At 40.1% G+C, this 26125-nt stretch overlaps 1 protein-coding gene across 4 annotated transcripts in view; it reads right to left on the reverse strand.

The window, feature by feature from the left end:
* immp1l (inner mitochondrial membrane peptidase subunit 1) overlaps positions 1–26125 on the reverse strand; it is a 177956-nt gene that overhangs the window by 71666 nt on the left and 80165 nt on the right. For 3 of the 4 annotated variants that reach the window (XM_072592574.1, XM_072592575.1, XM_072592576.1), the window contains 3 exons: positions 18333–18470; positions 4757–4845; positions 4491–4617 (listed from right to left, as the gene is read on the reverse strand). In XM_072592574.1, coding sequence (XP_072448675.1) covers positions 4491–4617; positions 4757–4845; positions 18333–18437 — 321 coding nt within the window. In that variant the 5' untranslated portion in view covers positions 18438–18470. Of the gene's footprint in view, positions 1–4490; positions 4618–4756; positions 4846–18332; positions 18471–19891; positions 19913–26125 lie in introns of those variants that run through there. The other variant, XM_072592577.1, reaches the window with a different exon arrangement.

Genomic DNA, 26125 nt, shown 5'->3' on the forward strand with positions numbered 1-26125 from the left:
GCAATTGCCAATGATGAATTTAGGAACATTATAGTAATGTATACAACAGAAAAGAGTCCTTTTAGTGATGGAATATATGAAAGAAATAGATCAAAAAATCAAATAATTGCAAAGCAACATAACTATTAAGGTGCATTCCTCGAGGTTAACTGGTATTGATCATGTGCTTACAGAATCTGAACAAGTTCATTATGGCAGGCAGGCAGGCTGGCAATTTTGGAATTCATCCTCATGGCATATTTTGGGAGTGAGCTTGGGATTGGGTGGGAAGGTGGGCTAGTGTCAAGCTGGAACATGCATAATGGGTGCATGTAAAATTTATCCCAAACAATGTATACTCAATTGTCTGTACCACGCGTTTTGACCATCTTGAACAATACCAGGTCATAAGTTAAAACCATATTAATCTATTAAAGGAAATATAAGGCCAGAACACTGAATAAGCAACAAGCTCATTAGTGTAAAAGTGCCAAAAGTAACAGATTGCAGAACAACAACCAATATAAGTCAAAGGTGAGTCATGTAGTTGGTACGTAAAGCAAACAATATTTTTAATCCAACAAGGGAGTATCAACATATCCAATTACCACTTGCTGCAAGCAAAGTGTATCTACCATTTGTGATAACTGATTTGGACATCAACACAGCACTTTGAGTTGTAATCACCACAGGCAGAAGTGTTGTTTGATATGGAAAATGATTCAGGGTTAACCACTGTGCATAACCCTTGGTATCCCTCACCCATTCACCATCCAATGTAAACTATCTACTAACTAATGAATCTTTGTCTGCAATTATATTGGCCATAGAAATCCAGGATGAATGAACTGAGTCATCCTGGTAATACGCTCCACTTAAACACAAGAGTAAACAAATTTCCCCAACATCAGCGAGTGCTTGGGCATTAGCAATTTGTAGTGATTGATTGTGAAGAAGTTATTGCCGTGAAATAGATGTGTAACTCATGCTTTTATTATTCTGAGTGACAAAGCAGACAGTTCCCTATTTACAGATCCTAGCTGAATAAAGTGACATCAGGCACTCCTCCTGTTTAAATGACAAATCAGTGGTTTATGATGCCAAGAGTATTTTAATCTGGTGACTCTTTGAATGAAAATGGGAAAAGAAATCTGAACGTTGGCAACATTGACCATATGGCAAAACAAGGCTTAAAGCTAAAGCAAATAGTATTAAAAGCAAGGGCAAATAGAAGCAATGTGTTTGGACAAGAAGCATTTTAATCATAATCCCTGATGAAATATCAGTGCTTTCAAAGCCAATAACATACTGATAGCAATTGATGCTCAAAATTAAATATTAACCCTGTTTGGTTACTCCAGAGAGCCCAAGCTTTCAATTTTGCCATCAATTTACTTGATTAAGTAGGACTTTAGAAGGGTCACACAATTAATTACCTATAGCACAGTCATATCAAAGGCTATAGATACAGCTCCATGATGTGTTGTCCTATTTCACTGTATTTAGATAATAAAAATAGAGGTGAACTAATACACCCTCAAATCTATTTACTCAATGCTTTTCATAAATCAACCATTGTCCAAAATTCTTACAGGAAAAGATTCCCAATGATTATTGCAGTAGAATCACTGCTGAGCTTAAAGCAGAAGTGAGCAATAAATAATGCTGTGGATATATTGGCATGATTCCAGCTGATGGTAATACTGAACAAATAAGATGATTCAAGACTGAAATCTGACATTTTAGTTATCTTGAGCATAGTCATTGAGCATAGTCATTGACTCAACATATTCAGAAGAGACTGCCAATGTACTTTTAATAAAAGAGCCTACGATCATAAGATATAGACACAGGAGCAATGTTTATTTGACAAAAGAACATAAGTTAAAGGAGCAGAATTAGGCCAAATGGCCCATCATGTCTGTGCTGCCATTCAGTCATGGGTAATATGTTTCTCAATCCCATTCTTCTGTCTGCTCCCTGTAAGCAGTAATCTCCCTACCAATCAAGAGTCTGTTTATCTCTGTCTTAAACATACTCAATAACTTGGCCTCCACAGTGCTCTGCAGCAATGAGTTCCATAGATTAACCACCCCTTAGCTGAAGAAATTCCTCCTCACTTCAGTTCTAAAGGGTCGCTCCTTCACTTTGAGGCTGTGCCCTTGGGTCCTAGTTTCTCTTACTATTGGAAAAATCTTCTCCATGTTCATTCTATCCAAACCTCTCAGTATTCTGTAAATTCCAATCAGATTCCCTCTCATGCTTCTAAACTCCATCAAGTCCTCAAACTGTCCACATATGAGGAGTCCTTCATCCCTGGAATCATTCTTGTAAACCTCTTCTGGACCTCCTCCAATGCCAGCAAATTTTTTCTTCGACATGGGGCCCAAAACTACACTCAATAATCCAAATACAGTCTGACCAGAACCTTATACAGCCTCATCAGTATATCTCTGCTCTTATTTCCTAGCTCTCTTGAAATGAATGCCAAAATTGTATTTACCATCTTAACCACCAACTGAACCTGCATGTGAACCAGAAGAGAATCATGTACTAGGACACCCAAGTCCCTTTGCGCTTCAAATTTCCAAAGCCTTTCCCCTTATAGATAATAGTCTGTGCCTTTATTCTTCCTACCAAGATGCATAACCTCACACTTTACCACATTGTATTTCATCTGCCACTTCTTTGCCCACTCTCCTAGCCTGTTCAAGTCCTTCTGTAGCTTCCCTACTTATCTTTGCGTCATCTTCAAACTTAGCACCAATGCCCTCAGTTGCTTTGTCCAACATGAATAGTTGCAGTCCCAACACGGACTCTTACCGAACTCCACTACTCATTGGCTGCCATCTTGACAAAGATTCTTTTATCTTGACTCTCTGTTTTCTGCCAGCCAGCCAATCTTCTATCCATGCCAGTATCTTGCCATAACATTTATCTTATTTAGCAGTCTCATTGTCAAAGGCCTTCTGGAAATCCAAATAGATCACATCCACCGGCTCTCCTTTGTCTACCTTGCTCATTACCTCCTCAAAGAATTCTAAGAGATTTGTCAGGCATGACCTCGCCTTGAAGAAGCCAGGCTGATTCAGCTTAATTTTATCATGTGCTTCCAAGTACTCTGCAAATTTCATTCTTAAGAATGGGCTCTAAAATCTTACCAATGATTGAAGTCAGGCTAACTGGCCTATAGTTTCTTGTCTCCTGTTTCTCTCCCTTCTAAAGCAGGGGTGTTATGTTTGTTCTTTTCTTGTCCCTGGTACCCTCCACAATGTCAGTGATTCCTGAAATATCACCACCAATGTCGTAATCCATTTGATCCGGATGATTTAACCCCCATTAGATCTTTTAGCTGCCCCATCGCCTTCTCCTTAGTGATGGCCAATATACTCACCTCTACTTTCTGTCTCTGTGGAAGTTCTGGAATGCTGCTGGTGTCTTCCACTGTGAAAACTATGCAAAGTACCTATTCAGTTCCTCTACCAATTCTTTGTTCCCATTATGACTTCTTCAGCCTCATTTTCAGGTGGTCCAATGTACACTCTTGCCTCTCTTACCTTTCAAATAGCTTTAAAAAAACCTCTTGTAATCTTCTTTTATGTTACTAGCTAGCTCACTCTCACATTTTATCTTCTCCTCCCTTACTGCTTTTTTTGGTTTTTAAAAGCTTCCCAATCCTCAACTCTACCCCACTAGAGCCTATGAGTTCCAGCTCTGTATCACTTTTTGCTATTGATTTAATTTGATTTCTAAGTAACAAGGCAACCTCAACCCCTCTGCCCATCTGTCTGGCAACTGGGAAAGATCTTAATGTAGACATTATAAAAACATAACATAGGAGCAGGAGTAGGCCATTTGCTACTTTGAGCCTGCTCCCCATTCAATATGATTATAGCTGATTATTCAACTCAAGACCCCATTCACACTTTTTCTTATCCCTTTTGATCCATTTCCTCCAAGACGTATATCTCACCCCTTCTTGAAAACAATAAATGTTTTGACTTCAACTGTTTTCTGTGGCAAAGAATTCCAAAGACTCACTACTCTTTGGGTAGTTCCTCATCTCAGTCCAAAATGGCCTATGCAGTTCCTTAAATTGTGATCCCTAGTTCTGCATTCCCTGGTCATCAGGAAAATCCTTCCTGCATTTATTTGGTCTGGTCCTGTTAGAATTCTACAGGTTTCTAGAAGATCTCCCTTTGTTCCTCTAAATTCACGTGAATATAGCCGTATTTCATTCAGTCTCTCTTCATGCAACAGTCTTGTCATCTCAGCAAAACGGATTCAACCCTTTTCTAGCAATATATCTCACAGACATACAATCACAGTGATGAATCACTCCTATCCTCAAAACTTTTACGCAATTGTCAAGATCATAGTGTTACCTCTCAGTAACTTTCTACATGCTCACTAGATGTGTTGTTGGCCTATGTAGGCTTTAGCTGTTGTTACTTAATGTTCAAATGTAATGATTATTGTTGAAGCAACTACCTAAAGAAAGTAATACTCACATATCTATGGGTCTTAAAGGCATCTAGTGGACCACTTGTGCATACTTTGTCTCCTTCTAGACCAATCACTCGTTTGCAAATATTCATTTTGGGATTATTGGGACTTTTAGCAATTACCACATCACCTCTGTGAACAAAATTCCAAGTGAGATTAGAGGAAACATATTCGTTTGTGTATTCTGAACAATTTAACAAAATAAATGAATCTACGTAGTAAAATTACATATTTTGAAGATTCTGATACTTGTAATTTTGTGGCAACTTACTTTTCAATGCGATAAAACTGTCGACTGAGTTTCTCAGAGATGATTATATCATAGGTCTTAATTGTAGGCTCCATGGAAGGACCGGAACACTGCAAATGAAGGAAAATACATTGCCGCATTTTAAGCAAAATTATTGAACATATTTAAGCAAGCATGTTGAAAAATCTTTCTTGGAACACCTGAAGTTTCTGCTGACTGTGGTATTAAAACTTCTAAGGTATTCTTCTGAAATTTCAATGAAAGATTTTTTTCAAAGGAAGAAAAATATTGCCATTATTTTCCCTTTTCACTCTCCAATGGTAAATATCCTATTTTTGTTTTATAAGACACAAAATAGAGGCACGATCTCATTCAATTATAAAATAAAATTCTTATTGGGTTTGACAGGTTGATGCAGGAAGGATGCTTTAGAACTAGAACTTTTGATTAAGAACTAGGAAACAGAGTCTCAGAATAAAAGTTAGGCCACTTCGGACACAGGAACATAGGAGCAAAAGTAGGCTTTTCATCCCACAAGCCTGCTTTACCACTCCAGACTGTGACCAATCATCCACACTATCTCCATTTCCGTTAATGTCATTAGTATCTAGAAATCTGTCAATCTATCTCCTCAACGTAGTCAATAACCAAGCTTCCACATCTTTCATTTCTGCACCTTAAAAATTTTTATAACTTTCAATTAGATCACCTCTTATTCTAAAACTTTTAAGAATTCAGGCCCTGTCTCCACAATCTCTCCTTATAGGATAGTTCCACGAACCCTAGAATTAGTCTAGTGAACTTCTGCTGCATTTCCCCTATGAAAATCTATCCTTCCTTCAATAAAAAGTCAAAAACTACACATAACCAATGCTGTAAGTGTTGTCTTACCTAGATTCTATACAATTGAAGGAAGACATCTTTACTCCTGTACTCAACTCTTCTTATGACAAAGGCAAACGTACTATTTTTCTTCCTAATTGTTTGCTATGCCAGCATGTTAACTTTCATTGACTTATGAACAAAAACACAGAAGTCTCTCAGACATTAACATTTTCCAGATTCTCACCATTTAAGAAATATGCGGCACTTCAATTCTTCTGACCAAAGATGTTTCCCTCATACTTAGTCACATTATGTTCTATGTGACACATTCTTGTCCACTCATTCAATCTGACCAAATCCTCTTAAAGCTTCTTTGCATTCTCCTCACAAACTACATTTTCACTTTTTTTCAGGTCATTGGTAAACTTTGAAATATTACATTTGAACTGCAAAACCTAATCAATGATATAGATTGTAAACAGCTAGGACCAAGTATTTTAGTACTTACTAGCCACAGTCTGAGAATAGCCCATTTATTCCTACTTTGTTTATTTTCTGTAACTTATCCTCAATTCATGCTAGTGTATTTCTTCTCACCCAATGTGTTACTAATCTTTGGTGATACCACTTCAAACACTTTCTCAAAATCCAAATGCATCGCATCTATGTTTCAAAAGGTTTGTTAAATAGGATTTCCCTTTCATAAAGCTATGTTGACAATGCCCAATCAGGTCATTTTTTCCTGTGTGCAGTTGTCACATCCTATACTATAGATTTTAATAATTTTTCCTATTACTAATGTCAGGCTAATAAGTTTGTTGCTCCCTGTTTTGGCTCGCCCACCTTCCTTTGACAATAATAAAAATAATAATAAATAATGGGGATACATTTGCAAGCTTGCAATCTGAAGGCACCATTCCAGTATCCATAAAATATCAAAAGATGACTAGCAATGTATTTAGTCTTTACACTCCACCTCTTTCAACATTGAGAAATACAGCATTGGATCCCAGGAATTTGTTAACTTTCAGTCTCAATAATTTATTGAAAACTGCTTTTTGACTAATACTCATTTCGTTCAGTTCCTCATTCTCTCCATTCCTAGGACTAGGACTGAGACGAAAAACAATTGTTTCCATATAATTGGTAATGAATCTTCAGAATTCTCAACTTCAGAGGGCTGTGGAGGCTCGGTCATTAAGTATATTCAAGACAGAGGGTGACAGATATCAAGATATTGAAGGTGACAAAGCACAGAGGGATAATGTGTGTAATGACATTAAAGTATAGGATCAGCCACAATCATGTTGACTGGCAGGATGAATGGCCTACTCTAGTTCCTACCTACTATGCCATTAAATCACAGAGTTAGCATGCAGGCACACAAATAAAGGCAATGGTATTTTAGCCTTTATTATAAAGGTTTTGGAGTATAAGGAAATCTTGCTGCAATTAGATAGAGGTTGGTGACACCAAACATAGGTTCCTCAATGAAGGAAAGATGCACTTGCCTGATAATGGATGCAACAATGGTTTTCAAGATTGAATCATGGGATAAGAGGGCTGAATTTATGACACAAGATTGGGCAGAAAGGACCTATATTCACCAGATGTTTAAAGAATTAAAGATGATTGAATTGAAATGCATAAAGTAGGAAGTTTGACACGATAGTAACTAATAGGACATTTCCCCTGGCTGGAGAGTATACAGCAAGGGACATAGTCTCAGGACAAGGAGTCTCAGGATAAGGGCTCAATCATTTAGTTATGATTCATTACAATTTTCTGTGAAATACAGCTGTAAATATACTCATTAAATGAAATATTAAGAGTCAAATTGAGACAATTTTGGGTACTAAATGATCAAGGAAAGTAGAATTGATGTTGAAGTTCAGCCATGACCTTTATCAATGATGCTTAATGACCACCCCTGTTCCTATTTCTTATGTTGTTACATTTTTAACCATGTGACTACAATTCAATAATGGATCATTGTGCAGAATATCACTGTCATAAATATAGATTCCACCTTCCAGCAGCACACAGTTCCAGTTAACGTAGGGATTTTTAAAATTAAAAATGGCAACACACCTGGATTAGCAGGCAGAAACTAATACCTGTTTCTCCAGTTCTTTCTCTCTAGTATAATATGGTTTAAACATGTTCACATGACATACCCCGATACCTTTTCTTTTCTATCTGGCATCTTTACTAGATAGTTCACCTGACTCAACTTTTTCCCCATTTGATAGGGACCACGAAACCTGGCTTTGAAGGGATCGCCTATCACTGTACGAACACGTCATCCCCTCAGAAAAATATCCACGTCTTAGAGCTGTTATCTGCCACCTGCTTCATTTGAAACTGTGCTCTCTTGAGGTGCTGTTTAGCTAACTCATCTACTCGATTTAGTCTCTCCCAAACCTCCGAAACATAATTTGTGTGAGATCTCAGACTTTGGTCCTGTCAATTTTTCTTTAGTTAATTTCAAAGGGCCTCTCACCTCATGTCTGAATATTAACTCAAAGGGAGTGAACTGAGTAGATTCATTTGGGGCACCTCTAATGGCAAACAATACGAATGGGATACGCTTATCCCAATCATTCGGGTAATCTTGACAGTATGCTCCCAACGTGGTCTTCAAGGTCTGATGCCATATTTCTAAAGCTCCCTGGGATTCAGGATGATACGCACTGGATTTAAAGTGCTGTATACCTAAGCTATCCATAACCTCCTTAAACAGCCTAGCAGCAAAATTTGACCCTTGGTCCGACTGAATCTCTCTGGATAGCCCACACCGTCTGAAGAAAGCTACAAACTCCTCTACCACCTTTTTTGCCTTGATGCTCAGTAATGGAATTGCCTTCGGAAATCTGGTAGACACATCCATTATGGTTAACACGTACTGATTCCCACTTTTAGTTCCTGGGAGGGGACCTAACAATCAATTATAACCCACGTGAAAGATTCTTCAAATGTGGGAATTGGCACAAAGGTGCTGGTTTTATTACTGCCTGTGGCTTACCTACTATTGGCAGGTATGACACGTACGGCAAAAACTAACCACATCCTTGTGCATTCCAGACTAATAAAAATGTTTTTGTACCTTAGCCTGAGTTTTTCGTACCCTTAGGCGACATCCTACAGGTATTGCATGTGCTACCTGTAACACCTTCTGCCTGTGTGCTACCGGCAACACACTCTGGTGCACTTTGGCCCATTTCTCCTCAGCACTAATCTGCCGTGGTCTCCATTTCCGTCTTAGGATTCTACCTTTCAGGTAATAACCCTCAGGAATATTCTCTGCCTCCCTTTTGGAGTATGCATCCACATATAAATCTTTTATTGTCTTGTTTTGCTGTTGCAAGTCCCTTAGCCTTTCAGCACTAAACACTTCCGTCTGACCCTCTGTCTGTTCAAATTTTTCCTGCACAATTATGTCAAACAGGGTGTTCGCTAACTGAACCTCAACTCCTTCATCTTTCTCTTTACTTTTCGCTTCATACTGTGACTTATGATAGTGGGATCTGGTTACTACACAGTCTGGGAAAATACCAGGATATTTCTGTTTTAACTCCACAGTTTCTTGGTCTTCCTTGGGCTTCTCCACAAAAGGGGTGTCACTCCCACCTTGGATCCTGCCAAACTATTCCCAAGAACAAATTGAATTCCTGGAACTGACACCCTGTCAATCACCCCCACTTTAACTTCCCCAGTCTTGAGCTGGCACTCCAACCTGATCTTACATAGGGGAACACTAAATTTCTGTCCATCTATCCCACAAATTACCACACTCTCGGGTAACAGATCAGAAAGAGTGTATATTCGCTCATATCTTACAATCAGCGACTGGTTAGATCCTATATCTCTCAGCACTGTAAGTTCTTGTCCTTCTCCCCCATTCTTTCTGAGTAAGCTTTACCCACAGAGGTGAATTCTTTGTAGAGATCAGGTACTAACTCCAAACCCAGCCCCTACCCGGCTGTGCACTCTCCTGCAGCTCCTTGACTCTTCTTGGGGTCTCCTTTACTACTTTTACTAATGCCACTGGCTTAGCTTCTTTTACCACATCTTTTCCCACAGTGCCTTTCTTTAATGACCCGCACTGTGACTTTACGTGTCCCACTTTACCACAGTGGAAACACCTGAGGCCTTTCACCTCCTTTCCTCCCTCTTGGGCTTCCTTTTTAGCCTGTAGTAAACTCTTACTAATGCTCTCTCCTTTTGGTTTCATAGTGCAGAATCACCCCTTCTCCTAACTTCTATTCCTCACAGGATGAAATTCTGGCCTATGCTTGTCCTATGCACCAACCTGTATTCACCTGCTAATTCTGCAGCCCTTCTCACTTCCTACACCTTCTGTTCCTCCACGTGAATTCTTAATATCTCTGGAAGTGAGTTTTTAAACTCTTCTAGCAGAATAATCTCTCCTAGAGCCTCAAAAGTCTTATCTATCTCTAAAGCGCGCATCCATCTATCAAAATGACTATGTTTAATTCTTTCTATCTCAACATAAGTCTAACCTGGTTCCTTCTTTATGTTTCTGAACCACTGTCTGTATGCTTCTGGTACCAGTCCATAGCACTTAAAATAACTTGTTCTATATAATCTCTTGACCCCTCATCTGACAGCACGGCAAATACCTCACAAGATCTGCCTACCAGTTTAGTCTGAACTAGCATTACCCATAAATCCTCGGACCACTTCATTTCCCTAGTCAATTTTTCAAATGAAATAAATAAGGCTTCAACATTTTTCTCAACAAAATGTGGCAGAGTTTTGATGCATTTGCATATATCATGACCGTCTCTTTTAATCCCCATCCTGTTAACTTTGCTGACAAATTCGCAACTTCTCACATTCAAGATTTGGAGACGCCCGGTGTTGGACTGAGGTATACAAATTTAAAAATCACACAACACCAGGTTATAGTCCAACAGGTTTGTTTGGAAGCAATAGCTTTCTGAGCTCTGCTCCTTCATCAGGTGGTTGTCAAGTTCAAATTCTCCCTCGTTTTGTCTTTCCCCTTTTTCTCCCTCTTTCTCACTCCCTCTAGAAGCAAAGAACATTCTCTCTCTCTTTTTCCTCTCTCTCTCTCTCTCCCTCTCTTCTCTCTCCCTTTGTTTATCTTCTAACTCCATTTTCCTCAATGTAATTTAAGTTTTTCTACCTCGACTGCACTCGTCTGTTTCTTTGACACACCTAAGTATTTGAGTAATTCCCTTATAATTTTTGCTTTACTTTTGTCCTTGGTTAAACACAAATCTGACCTATTTTCTAATTCTTAAAGGTATGGCCTTTTTCTTTCCTTCTAAACTTTTTTGATAAATTTGAGAATCATCTTCAAACCCCAGAACCATTTTAGCAATTTTTAAGAGCTATTTCTCTCACTTTTAAATTAATCAACCGCAAGTCACTGAAATTAAACAAATTGTCTCACCTCGGTTTTTTTTTAAAAATGTAGGACACTAACCTGCAAGTGTTTAAATCTACTTGGATTTATTGTACCCCCAAATCTATTCAAATCTGCCCAAAGCAGATCAAATTGCGGACGAGTCCCCAAACTGTTACTGCACAGGGTAACCCTTCCCTGGTAATGTAAACCTGCAACATCGAAATGATTTAACCTATACTGTAATCTATTAAAATTTGAGATGCAAAGAACTATCCCAAAAGTCACTATTTAAAGTAAAAACTAACAATTTAATTTTTTACCGTCTAATAGAGAATAATTAAATGACAACTATTTACAACTCATTTATCTAAACCTATCTTTTACCTTCTCCGCGACAATATTAGTCCAATAAAACCCCAGATTAAGATTTACAAAAAAATTCAAATTTCAAACCAGCCAGCTGTCGAATTTTCTCTTGGTATCTTCCTCTGTACGTTGGTCTCTCCAGGTTGGTGTTGGTCTTTTTTCCTGTGCAAACTCCTTCTTCAGACAGGTACTTTCAGAGTTCTTACTAGCAGCCTACATCTGTTGGTCTTTTGGTAGTTCTCCTCCAACTGATCAATTTTTCTTTTCGTTTTATACCCCAAAGCATCGGATGATTTCTTTGGTGTTAATACTGTCAAAATACTAAATTCAAACTTGATTGATGTTTGGTATTTTGGGGTATAATTTAAACTGATTGGCCAAATTGGAATTTGTTTTTATTGTCTCCAAGCAACCCAGCTAATCTAGATGTTCGACCAAATGTTACATTGTTACCTTGTTCAGAACACTTGGTACTGTGCCAGGTTGTTGTACTAGCTTTTAACTCTCTTAAAAGGTACAGTATCCCTTGCACCTTCATAACACTGTGCATTTTTCACATTTCATTCCATTTGGAAAATATTTGCAAACGTACCTAAGCTGTACATCTTAGTTGTCAGCTTAACAACAAACCATTTTACCTATCTTTGTGTCATCTGCAAATTTAGCCACCATGCCTTCAGTTGCCTCATCTAAGACATTGGTATAAATCATAAAACATTAAGGTTCCTAGACAAGAAGTTGCAGTACTCCATTTGTCACATCCTACCAATCTGAAAAAGACCCACTTATACTTACACTCCACTTCCTGCCAATATTTTATTCATGTAGTATATAGCATGAGTTCCTACTTTGCACATCATCTTTTTACATGGAACCTTGCAAACTGTATTCTGGAAGTCCATTTTATATTACATCAGCAGTATGGGGAAGTGTTGATGTAGCAGTATTATAACTGGACTAGCAATCAAGAGATCCAGTAATGCTCTCATGTCTTGGGTTTGAATTTAACCATGGCCGAGGGTGGAATGTGAATTCAAAAAAGAAAAATAAAATCAGTTATAAGTTTTAATGATGACCATGAAATCCCTACTGTAAGAACTCATCTAGATCATTAATGTCTTTTAGAAAGGACTTCTTTACCATCCTTAGTTAGTTTAGCCTACATGTGATCCCTAGAAACACAGCAATGTGGTTGACTCCAACAGTCCTCTGAAATGGTTTACCAAGCCACTCATTTGTATCAAGCCACTAAAATGTCTGAGAAAGAAGGGAATGAAACAGATAACCACCTAATACTGACGTCGGAAATGACAATGACGTCACAGACCTGAAGAAGCTGCAAAGTCCTCTTTTCTGAGTACCCATATTGAAAGAGCCACTTTACAGACAAGTCAAGTAACAGTCTGACTTTGTCATCCATATGAATCATATTTCATACAGATAACACCATTACCATCCTTGCTATGTTCTGTCCCACCAGCAGGACATACACAGCAGAGGTGGCAGCATGGTTGCATAGAGTCAGGAGGGAATTGCCCTGAAGTCCAAAGCTTTGACTCAGGACCCAATGATATCACCAGGCATTCCTGAAAATGAGTTGTCAAACGGTTGAAGCTACAAAACAGAACTACAGACAGAACAGTGATAGGCAAGGCCAAGCAATTCCACAACCAACAGATCCAATCTAAGCTCTAAAATCCAGTTACAAATGGTGGTAGACAATGAAACAACTCATTGGAGGAGGAGGGTCCTCAATTACCCCATCCCCAATGGTGGGGAACCCAGCAATCAGTACAAAAGGCAAGGCTGAAGTATTTACAATAGTCTTCAGCAGAAAGTGCTGAGCAGGTGATCAATCTTGGTTCCTAATGGAGAACCGCAGCAGGTCAGGCAGCATCCAAGGAACAGGAGAATCGACATTTCGGGCATAAGCCCTTCTTCAGGAAACTTATGCCCAAAACGTCGATTCTCCTGTTCCTTGGATGCTGCCTGACCTGCTGCGCTTTTCCAGCAACACATTTTCAGCTCTGATCTCCAGCATCTACAGTCCTCACTTTCTCCTAATGGAGAACCCCAACATTACAGAAGCCATTATCCAGTCAATTCGATTCACACCACATAATATCAAGAAATGCCTCAAAAGCACTGGATATTGGAAAGGCTATGGGCCCTGGCAATTTTCTGAAGAATTATGCTCCAGAACTTGCTGATCCCTTGGCCAAGTTGCTTCAATACATCTATAATGGTGGAATATATCCAGCAATATGAAAAAATTCCCAGTATGTCGGATACACAAAAGCAGGTTAAATCCAACCTCACCAATTATTGCCCCATCAGTCTACTCTTGATTAGTAAAGCAATGGAAAGGATCACCAACAATGCTATCAAGCAGCAGCTGCCAAGGAATACCTGCTCATTAACACTCGGTTTGGGTTCCACCACAGTCCTGAACTCATTACAGCTTTGGTTCAAACATTGACATAAAAGCTGAAGTACTCAGAGGGGAGGTTAGAGCTACTGCCATTGATATCAAGACCACATTTGATCAAATGATTTCAAGGAGCTCTTAACAAAAAAGCTTGACTCAATACAAATCAGAGGAAGGGTCTCTGCTGATTGATGTCATATCTAGCATAAGGAAAGATGGTTTTGGCTAATGGAGAACAGTCATTTCAACTGCAGGACATTGCTACAGGAGTTCCTCTGGGTAGTATCCTTGGTCCAACCATCTCCAGCTGCTTCATCAATTCTTTCCATTATAAAGTCAAAAATGGAGGTGATCACTGATTATTGCACGACATTCATACCATTTGCAACTGCTCAGACACGGAGACAGTCCATGTCCATTTGCAGCAAGATTTGGAGAAATAATCAGTCTTGGGCTGACAAATAACATTTGTGCAACACAACTGCAATGTAATGACTTTCTAACAAGGGGGAATCTAACGATTGTCTCTCGATAATCAATGGCATTATCATCACTAAATCCCTAACTATCAACAGCTTGGGGTTTATCACTGACCAAGTCTGAACTGGGCCAGCCATTTAAATACAAGAGCAGGTTAGGGGCTAGGAATCTTGTAGACACTAACTTACCTCCTGACTCTCCGAAGCATATCCCCCATCTGGAAAACACAGGCTATGTATATGATAGAATACTCATCCACTGGCCTGGATGACTACTGTTCCAAAACTCAAGAACCTTAATACCATCCAGGACAAAGCAGCCCATTTGATAGGCATCACATCCACAAACATTCACTCCCTCCACCACCAATGCACAATAGCATCATTGTGTACTATATACAAGGTGCACAATTGAAATTCACCAAGGTTTCTTAAACAATAGCAAACAGCAGTACAGTGGCTCAGTGGTTAGCATTGCTGCCTCATAGAGCCAGGGACCTGGGTTCGATTCCAGTTTGATTTCACATGACGGTCTGTGTGGATTTGCATGTTCCCTCCGGGTCTGTGTGGGTTTCCTCCCACAGTCCAAAGATGTGCAGATTAGGTGGATTAGCCACGGGAAAAGCAGGGTTACAGTAGTGGGGTGGATCTGGGTGGGATGCTGTTTGGAGGGTCGGCGTGGACTTGACGGGCCAAATGGCCTGCTTCCAAGCTGTAGGGATTCAATGGTTTTATTCTATTCTAAACTGATGATCACAACCTGATAGACCACAAAGGCATAAATACAGAGGAATACCACCACTGCTAGTTCCCTCCCAAGCCACTCACTTTCCTGACTCAGAAATATATTCTGTTAATCACTGTTACTGGGTTAAAATCCTGGAACTCCTTCCAAAACAACACTGTATCTATAACAAATGGACTGTGGCAGTTCATCAAGGTAGCTCATCACTACCTTCTCAATGACAATTAAACTGAGTAGAAAATGATGACTCAAACCAGCAAAACCAACACCCCATAAATTAATTTTAGAAAACTGGATCCCCTTTTCAACAGTGCCAATTAGTTCTCAAAAAATTCCAATAAATTAGTTAAACAGCATTGCCATTTCACAAAACCATGCTGAGTCCTCCCAATTACCTTGAGTTTTCAAAGTGCCCAGTTATAACCTCTTTAATGATCAATTTTAACAGCTTCACCATGACAAACAAAGTTAAATGCCTTTTAGTTTCCTGTATCTTCCCTCTCTTCCTTCTTGAGTATATAATATTTTCCAATTTCACGGTCCCTTTCCAGAATTTAAAGGACATTGCAAAAATAAGAACAACTTCTTTTAAGGCTCAAGGATGAAGTCCATCACAACATGGAGACTTATCAACCTACAGCTTCATCAGTTTGCTCAGTTTGCTCATTTCCCTAGAGATTATAATTTGACTGAGTTCCTCTCTTCCTTCAACATTCAGATTTACAAGTGCATTTGGGATTTTTTTCTGTCCTCTATAGTGAAGGCAGAAGCAAAATATTTATTCATTACATCTACCATTTGTTTATTATTTATTATTAACTTCCATTCTCAACATCTGAAGGACCAATACTCTACTACTTGTCCTTTTCAAATACCTATAGGAACTCTTGTTATGGTTTTTACATTTCTAGCTAGTTTCCTCTCATGCGCTATTTTTTGTCCCGATTAACTTTTTTTTAGTCATTCTGAGCAGTCATCTAACCTGTCACCTATCTTTGTGTAATTGTATGCTTTTTTCTTAAGTTTGATGTTTTCTTTAACTTCTTTAGCTAACTATGGATGATGGGTCCTCTCCTTCGAATTATTCTTTACCATAGGATGATACTTATTCTGAAATATCCCTTTAAATGCTTGTCTCAGTTTCACTATTGATCTATTTGCTCGCCTAATATCCCAACTGACTTCAACTAGCTAAGCTAGCTAGCTCATGCCCATATAGTTGTCCCTTTTCAAATTTAAAATGCTAGCCTTCATCCCAATCTTCCTCTCCCTTTCAAATTGAATATAAAATTTATTCACATTATGACTGTTGCTACCCAGAGGTGCCTTTACTTAAAAACAGAAATTGCTGGAGGAACTCTGTCGGTTTGGCAGCATCTACGGAGACAAAGCAGAGTTAACAGGGAGGCCAGTGGCCCTTCTTTGAGATATTGGTCTCAAAATATAAACTCTGCTTTCTTTCCACAAATGCTGCAAGGCTTGAATTTCTCTGCTTTTGTTTTAGATCTTCAGCATTCACTGTTCTTGGTTTTACTTTAGTGTCTTTACTTAATACTGTTAGCTCTGTGGTCAGTTTTAGAAAGTTTCTCAGAGCAGCACAATCTCAAAAGTATTCAATGAACTCCTCATCAAGGCTACTATTTGTGGGCGGCATGGTGTCAGTGGTTAGCACTGCTACCTCACAGCACCAGAGACCTGGGTTCAATTCCCGCGTCAGGCAACTGTCTGTGTGGAGTTTGCACATTCTCCCTGTGTCTGCGTGGGTTTCCTCCAGGTGCTCCGGTTTCCTCCCACAGTCCAAAAATGTGCAGGTTAGGTGAATTGGCCATGCTAAATTGCTTGTAGTGTTAGGTAGAGAGGTAAATGTAGGAGAATGGGTCTGGGTGGGTTTCTCTTCGGAGGGTTGGTGTGGACTTGTTGGGTCGAAGGGCCTGTTTCCACATTGTAATTAATCTAATCTATTAACAATTTGATTTTTCCAGTTTATATTAAGATATCACCCACAATTATTGCTGGCCCTTGATATCACCATCAGTCAATAGTTCTTCTTGTATAAATTCATGCTACATTATGGTTTACTGTTTGGAGGTATGTAGATCACTTCTTACTTTTACCCTTATATTTCCTCATCTTCATCTAAACAGATTCTATAACCTGAACTCCTGAATCAAGACATCACTATTGCACAAATACTATCTCTGATTAAGAGTGTTACCCCTCCCAATTATCTTTAAATGGCTTTCCAGTGTTCCAGTAGCATCTTTCAACAATCTAGTTAATGGAGTATTGGTGTTGCTTTCTGTATGACCTGAGTCTGAGTCTGTTAGTCCTAAAGTTGAACAAATTAATATTATTTTTCTGGTGATTAATGTCCTACCTAATGATCTGTTCAGCTGACTGCACTCGCAGAAACCCATGCTACCTAAAGGTAAGGAACTATCCACCTCCAAATCTCCTACTCTCTAAAGCTGTTATCTGGTTGGTCTTCAATTAGTTTTCCACATACCTGTCTCTAAAATACTGGAATCTTTTAGAGACAGTCACCACTGCTCCATGGTGTGAGTTTACATCCAACATGCCTTTGACGTGATACTGCAATCCTTATGTTTCTCTCATCCATCAGATATTTATTACAGCTAATTATTACATTTAAGCAGTACATTCCTCAGGTGTCTGGACTAATATCAGGCTATAGGTTTACAGCAGAGGAACATGCTTGCAAAAGTGTCATGCTTCAAGTACTCCAAGGTAAGATGGAGTATGAGATCTTTATACCCTCAGAACACATGTTACGATCAGTTTATAATATCGTGAGCATATCTCTCCTAGACATGTTAACATACCGACCACAACATAACAGAGATGATATACACTCTGGTCATTAATTTATTACAGATCCACAGAAATGGAAGAAAATTTGGTCCAGACTTTTAAAGCAGAGATATGCTTTATTTCCTGATGCTAATAATAAATAATCTTTAGGTAATACCCGCAAGCACTACAATTGAAGCAATGTTTCCATAATCCACAACAGCACATCTAACTAATGCTTTCTATTTTTTTCCTACATTTTCAACAGGTATTTATAACAGGTAAAATGGTGGTCAAGTTCTAAGTAAAGTGTTACAGAGAGCTAATAATATCAAAGTAACTGATTATATTACTAGATTATCTACAATTCTTTTTATTCTTCTGTTCCAGCTATAGTGATTATCAGTGTGTGAACTCAGGAGAATTAACTCACGAAAAACAACTCTCTAGTCCCTGCAGCTTTGCCACGAAGTTTCACTGATTTTCAGAAAAAAACAATAAATTGCAAAATACAATACTTTGTCACAAAGAAAGCCATAAAGACATACCATGACAATTTCTCCTAGGTATTCAAAGGTACAGTGGGCAATACAGCCATACTGAATGGTAAAGCCTGTGAATCCCAGCACCTTGCCAAACAATCTTCTTAACATGTTAGATCTCCTCCAGAAATGAAAGCCAGAATCCTGAAAGAAAGAATACAGTAAAGTCAAATCACAGTAAACATGCTATATAAAAATCAGATATTAGTTTATTTTTGACACGGTGGCTCACTGGCTATCACTTCTGCCCCAGCGCCAGGGTCCTGGGTTCAATTCCAGCCTTGGGCGACTGTCTGTGTGGAGTTTGCAGATTCTATCAGCGTCTGCATCAGTTTCCACTGGGTGCTTCGGTTTCCTCCAACAGTCCAAAGATGAGTAGGTTAGATTAATTGGCCATGCTAAATTTTCCACAGTGTTCAGGGATGTGTAGGTTAGCTGCATTAATCGGGGAATGGGTCTGGGTGGGATACTCTTCAGAGGGTCGGTGTGGTTTTGTTGGGCTGAATGGCCTGTTTCCACACTGTAGGGACTCTATGATCGTCACCAATATTACAGAAATGATTGTCTACTGTAAGAGAATCTTAAATAAAATGAAGGCAATATGGCCGAGTAAATGTTAATGACTATAGGGCATAAACTGAGATAGAAAAGATAAATTACTATGTTTAGTAGAAATATGGAAAGTTGCAGTAGTCTGACTTGCAAAAACTGTGGTCCTATATTAGCAAAGGCAAAATTTGAAGCATGTGAATGCTTAACATATTCCTCCAAAAGTCATCTATTATGTTAACAGGGAATTTAATCCATATAGCACAATTCTTTATTTAACCAATTTTTATATTATTATGACTTTCCTGGAATGCTTCAAACATTTGTATGCTACTATACCATGGAACAATTTCTGCAGCAGGTACAAGCTGTGGTAAATAGATTCTAGTCACATCACCAATGTTGCTCAACAGCATTAGATTCTGATCTAGATTAAATTTAGATTTTGACTGGACAGCCACTGAGTCCATCAATCTGAGACATTAGTATGTTGGAAACCAGTTAACTAAAATGACATTTAAAAACTTGCTCGCTTACCAAAGAGGACTGTTCTATCCTCCAAAAGGGAAATTGGCAAAAGCCAGCACACCCAGAAGAAGTCCAAACTGCAACCTTAATACACCAAAGTTAAAAGTGGGACTTCTGCCCCTCAATTGAAGTCCTGCTCTGAGGAGCTGCCAGCAGCTTCAGGAGTGTGGATAGCAACAGAGTTCAGCTGTATATGCTATGGGGATTACAAAAAGCGATAACAAAGACAATGATCGTTGCTGCAGAAAGTTCAGTCCTAGTGCATTAATTTGGGGAGAGCAGGGGGAATTCCTAGAATTGCTTGGAAGATGGTTGCTTCACTACAATACTTCATTTGCAGAGCTCACATGATTCTGGTAATCCAAGAAACATAATAGGACTTCCATCCAGTCAGCCTACATTGCACGTAAAAAACAAAAAATGAAATTTATGTACATTATTAACATTGTGAATGACCCAAGCTGTTGCCTATTCATCCAGATACTAACTCTTTTCTGTGGAGTGTCATTCCAGTGTCACTTGTGTCATTATGTATCTGTTGCTCCTTTTTTGCTGTTGGAGAGCTGTGGGCCTCTGACTCCGATGGTTGATCTCTGATCTGTGACTCTACATCTTCCTGATTGGCTGCCTGCAATGAAGGAACAGCTTCTCTAGTTTTGTATACATGGTTGCTGTTATGAAGATATATCTTGTCACTCATTTCCACAGTGACAACAATTCCTATACAGGTCCCAAGTTCACTTTTGAGCTGAGCTGAAAATGTGTTGCTGGAAAATCGCAGTAGGTCAGACAGCATCCAAGGAGCAGGAGAATCGACGTTTCGGGCATGAGTCCTTCAGGAATGAGGAAGGTGTGCCATGATATTTTCCATATTATCAATAGATGTGTTTTGCCACTTAAGGATTGCCTTGCATCTGTGCTGGATTTTCAAGGTTTCTTTATGACCCATTTGGCATGTTTCACTGCCACCTTACTCTGAGTGTTAGTTCCATTTGACTGGGGCAAGATCTTTATGGAGTGGTTGAGTTCTTCATTTACAAACTAAGGACCGTTGTCGCTCATCACAATGTTGGGAGTGCCATAATGAAGTGTACTGGAATGACTGAAGTGAGTTTTTAAGCATTCAACAATCTCACTGGGACCTGTTGAAGTCCACTGATCTCACAGCTTATGCTGAAAGACTCCGAAAAGCCTGTCCACCATCTATAAGCCTCAAGTCTGGAGTGTGATGGAATACTCCCCACTTCACTGGATGAGTGCAATTCCACCAACACTCAAGAAACTCAACACTATCCAGGGCAAAGTACCTACTTGATTTTTTGTGGATGCAGTGCCATTCACTCCCTCCACCACCAAACTTGGTAGCAGCAGATTGTACTATCTACAAAATGCACTGCGGATATTCACTAAAGATAGTTAGAACAGCACTTTCCAAACCCATGACCACTTCCATCTAGAAAGACAAGGGCAGTTGATACATGGGAACACAACCAAGTGCAAGCTTTTAGGTTACTCACCATTCTGACTTGGAATATATCACTATTCTTTCTGTGTCACTGGGTAAACATCCTGGAATTCCTTTCCTAATGGCACTGTGGGTCTACCTACAGCACATGGACTGCAGAAGTTCAAAGGGCAGCTCACCACTACCTTCTCAAGGCCAAGCAGATTCTAGCTCAACCAGCAATACACATGTTCCACAATTGAATAAGAAATCAGTTTGTTCCAGAGTGAAGACATCTATTTCCAGCGTCATCCATAGTCTTTCTAGCATATCATGTGTAACTTGAAGCTGTCTAGCTCACTTAGCTTGGTACTCTTTATGCCCACTACACTAGCAGATATGGTTCTTAATCTCTTTACTCTGATTTAATCTTGCCTTCTCAGACACAACTCAGTTCTTTGGTGGCTTGCATGAATGTGCTTTAGCATCTCTTCTCTCAACCCTTTAGGGTTGATTACTCTACTTCCTTTGTTCAAAATGCCAACTAGGCCTGTCCATTTATCACTGTAAGTTTTGGTGAACACAGAGATGATTTCTGGCTATCCTTCCATGACTATATTTTGCAGCACTTGGAGAGATTCATCTTGTTGGTTAATTTCCTTGATGTGAGCAAGATGTTTGGCTATCAGATTCAAAGTCTTGGCTGGGTAGACGATTTCTACAGAATATAAAGTTGCTGTTTCACTTCCAATCCAGAAGATTTCACATTCTGTTATCGTCTTCTTCCTTTAGAAGGATTGCAGTTCTCAATGGCATGTCAGCAATACACATCTGGGTCTTTTGCTTGCATGGCACATTTAGAAGGTATCTTTCTAAACTGAGCAATGTTCTATGCAGGTGCTTTGGACCTGCAATTTGAAGAAAATACTTTGAAGTGGCTTGTGGTCAGACTGACCTATTAGTTTGTCTCTTCCAAACAGTAACCGATAAAATATTCATAAACAAAGACAACAGCCATGCACGTTTTTTTAATCTGAGTGTAGTGTTATTAAGTTTGCGTTCATGCCCTGGATGTAAATGCTAATATTTCTGCAGAGTCTTTTATTTTAGTGAACTCTGAGTTGTACTAAGCTTTTTCAAGGGTTTTCCACCACAAAACCGAACATGTTGTCTCATATCCTCCCAAACAAATTGGATCGATTACCTTCCACAGTCCTATGACACTACTCATGGCCAATTCCAGCCCCATTTTAGTTTCTGCCTTTTCCAGTACAAATCGCCACTTAGCTGATGTTCCAGAACTCATTGGCATACCTTGAGTCCACCCCATCTTTGAAAGCCTGTTGTGCACTCAGGCAAGCACTGTCCTGCACAGCTCCTGACATATGCATCTGACAAAATATGCCAAGGGAAATCAGTGCCTCGCTGTACAAGCAGGGACTGGAGGTCATGATGGATGTAGGTTGCACAAGCAGGGCATCGTCTCCCCCCAGGACTAGCAGTGGAGGCCACAACACAAGACTATTCCAGCCTGATCTGAGGTTGCTACCTGGTTTAAAGCAGTCTCAGCTGACTACAGAAAGACACAACACTCTAGAAAGCCTGTTAAGACCTTCTCCACTCCACCCCTGTTCTCAAGATTATCCACTTGGTCGCACAAACTATGAACCTGCGTCTCCACAGCTTGGATTCTATCCTTGATGGAACTGGCATCAGCTTCCACCTCATCTGTACTCAACCTCATCCATCCTTTTTTCCAGGTCTCCAAGCTGCTGTTCATGCTCCTGCAGCATGATAGAGATCGGGGCCAGCTTCTCCTTCATCGGCTTCCCCAAAATCTCGCGAGACTTCACGAGCTCGTTCCCCAGGACCTGATAGGTAATCGAGTATAAGGATCTTGCAGGCTGGACCACAGGCCCGGCCTCGAACACTCCTCCTGCATTCTTCAGCATCTCTGGATGGTAAGAAAAGCAGGTAAGTTAACTTTTCAGTTTCCTGGGACTCCACGACCTTTCTAGAGCCCCAGGATATTGCAATGGTCCAGGATGGGCAGGTTAAAAGCTCGTCCTGTTGTGCTGCAGTGTGAAGCTCTGCAACGCGATCCTCTTAGTTTGCTGTCATCTTGGATTACACCCACCCCCCCCACCACAGTGGTCTTTTAAATGTTGTAACTGTACATACCTCCACCACTTCCTCTGGCAGCTCATTCCATATATGCACCACAACTTGCATGAAAAAGTTATTGCTCAGGTCCTTCTAAAATCCTTTCCCTGTCACCTTAAACCTATGTCCTTTAGTTTTGGATTACCCCACCCTGGGAAAACAACCTTGGCTCGTCACATATCCATGCCCTTCATGATAATATAAACCTCAATAAGGTCAACTGTCAGCCTCCGGCACTCCAGGAAAAACTGCCCCAACCTATTCAGTCTCTCCCTATAACGCAAACCCTCCATTCCTAGCAACATCCTTGTAAATTTTTCTGCACCCTCTCAAGTTTAACAACATCCTTCTACAGGGCAACCAGAATTGTATGCAATTTTCCAAAAGTGGCCTCACCAATGTCCTTATATAGCCACAACGTGACATCCAAACTCCTACGCTCAATGTTATGACCAATGAAAGCATATATGCCAAATGCCTTCTTCATTACTGTCTACTTAAAACTCCACTTTCATAGAACTACGTACCTGCACCTCTATCGCTCTGTTAGGCAACATTACACAGGGCCCTACCACTATAAGTCCTGCCCAGGTGTGTCTTACCAAAATGCAACTCTTCACATTTATCTAAATTAAACTCCATCTACCACTCCTCAGCACAATGGCCCATCTAATCAAGGTCCAATTGTACTCTGAGATAATCTGCTTCACTGTCCACTGCACCACCTGTTTTGGTATTATCTGCAAACTCAATAACCATACCTCCGATATGCTCATCTTAAAACATTTCTATAAATGACAAGCAACAGTGGACCTAACGCTGATCCTTATGACACTCGACTGGTCACAGGCCTCCAGTCTGAAAAACAATCTTCCCCCATTACCCTCTATCTCCTGCCTTCAAGCCAATTTTGTGTCCAATGGACTAACTCCCCCGGTGCCATGTGATCTAACCTTTCTAACCAGTCTACCTTGCAGAACCTTGTTGAGCACTTTGCTGAAGTCCATATAGACAACGTCCACCATTCTATATTCATCAATCTTCATTGCCACATCTTCAAAAAATTCAATCAAGTTAGTGAGACATGATTTCCCACACACAAAACCATGCTGACTATCCCTAATCAGTCCTTGCCTTTCCAAATACGTCTAAATCCTGTCCCTCAGAATCCCGCCAACAACTCATCCACCACTGACATAAGGCTCACCAGTCTGTAGTTCCTTGGCATTTCCTTACAGCCTTTCTTAAATAATGGCACCACATTAACCAACCTCCAGTCTTCCAGCACCTCACCCATGGCTATCGATTATACAAATATCTCAGCCAGGGGCACAGCAATCTTTTCCCTAGCTTCACACAAAGTTCTAGGATACACCTGATCAGGTCCCAGGGATTTATTGACCTTTGTGCATATTAAGACACCCAGACTTCTTCTTTTGAACAAGACATCACTACATCTTTTCCTAAGTTCCATAGCTTCCATGTCCTTCTCCACAGAAAATAACGACACAAGAGGTTTGTTTAGTATCTCACCCACCTCGTGTGCTTCCACGTACAGACAGCCATATTGATCTTTAAGGGGCTTTATCCACTCCCTGGGTTCTCTTTTGCCCTTAGTTAGTGGACAGAATCACTTTGGATTCTCCTAAACCTATTTACTAAAGATATCTCATGTCCCCTTTTTGCCCTCCCGATTTCCCCCTTGAATGTACACGACTGCCCTTATATTAGAATAAAAGAATAAAGAAAATTACAGCATAGGAACAGGCCCTTTGGCCCTCCAAGCCTGTGCCTATCAGAATCCCTTATCTAAACCTGTCACCTATTTTTCAAGGATCCTGTATCCCTCTGCTCCCTGCCCCGCCTCTTCCACCTCCACTGCCAATGCATTCCAGGCACCCAACACCTTCTGTATAAAGAACTTTCCACGCATATTTCCCATAAACGTTTTCCCTCTCACCTTGAACTCGTGACCCCTAGTAATTGAGTCCTCTGGGAAAACGCTTCTTGTTCTCCACCCTGTTTATACCTCTCATGATTTTGTAGACCTCAATCAGGTCCACCTTCAACCTCCTAATCCACCCAACCCCTCTTCATAGCTCGCGCCCTCCATACCAGGCGACATCCTGGTGAACCTCCTCTGCACCCACATCCTTCTGGCAATGTGGCAACCAGAACTGTAGTTCCTAAATGTGGCCAAACCAAAGTCCTACATAACTGTAACATGACCTGCCAATTCTTGTACTCAATACCCCGTCCTATGAAGGAAAGCATGTCATATGCCTTCTTGAACACTCTATTGACCTGTATTACCTTCCGGTTACAATGGACCTGAACACCCAGATCTCTCTGTACATCAAATTTCCCCAGTGCATTTTCATTTATCATATAGTTCGCTTTAGAATTGGATCTTCCAAAATGCATCACCTCGCATTTACCCAGATTGAACTTCATCTGCCATTTCTCTGCCCAACTCTCCAATCTATTTGTATTCTGCTGCATCCTCTGACAGTCCCCTTCACTATCTGGTACTCCACCAATCTTAGTATCATCTGCAAACATGCTAATTAGATGACCTATACCTTCCTCCAAATCATTTAAGTATATCACAAACAACAGTGGTGCCAGCCCGGATCCCTGTGGAACACCACTGATCACAGTTCTTCATTTTGACAAACTCCCTTCCATAACTACTCTCTGTCTCCTGTTGCCTAGCCAGTTCTCTATCCATCTAGCTAGTATACCCTGGACCCCAGGCAACTTCAGTTTCTTCATCAGCCTATTGGGGAACCTTATTAAACGTCTTACTGAGGTCCATGTTTCTGACACCTACAGCCCTTCCCTCATCAATCATCTTTGTCACTTCCTCAAAGAATTCTATTAAGTTGGTAAGATACGACCTTCGCTGCACAAAACCCATGCTGCCTATCACTCATAAATCCATTTTCTTCCAAATGTAAATACATCCCATCCCTCAGTATCTTCTCCAGCATCTTCCCTACCACTGACATCAGGCTCACCTGTCTCTAATTACCTAGATTATCCTTGATACTCTTCTTAAACAAGGGGACAATATTAGCAGTTCTTCATCCTGGATATAGGTTTGCTTGCTAAG

This window comes from Chiloscyllium punctatum, chromosome 22 (assembly GCF_047496795.1).
Source record: "Chiloscyllium punctatum isolate Juve2018m chromosome 22, sChiPun1.3, whole genome shotgun sequence".
Lineage (NCBI taxonomy): Eukaryota > Metazoa > Chordata > Chondrichthyes > Orectolobiformes > Hemiscylliidae > Chiloscyllium > Chiloscyllium punctatum.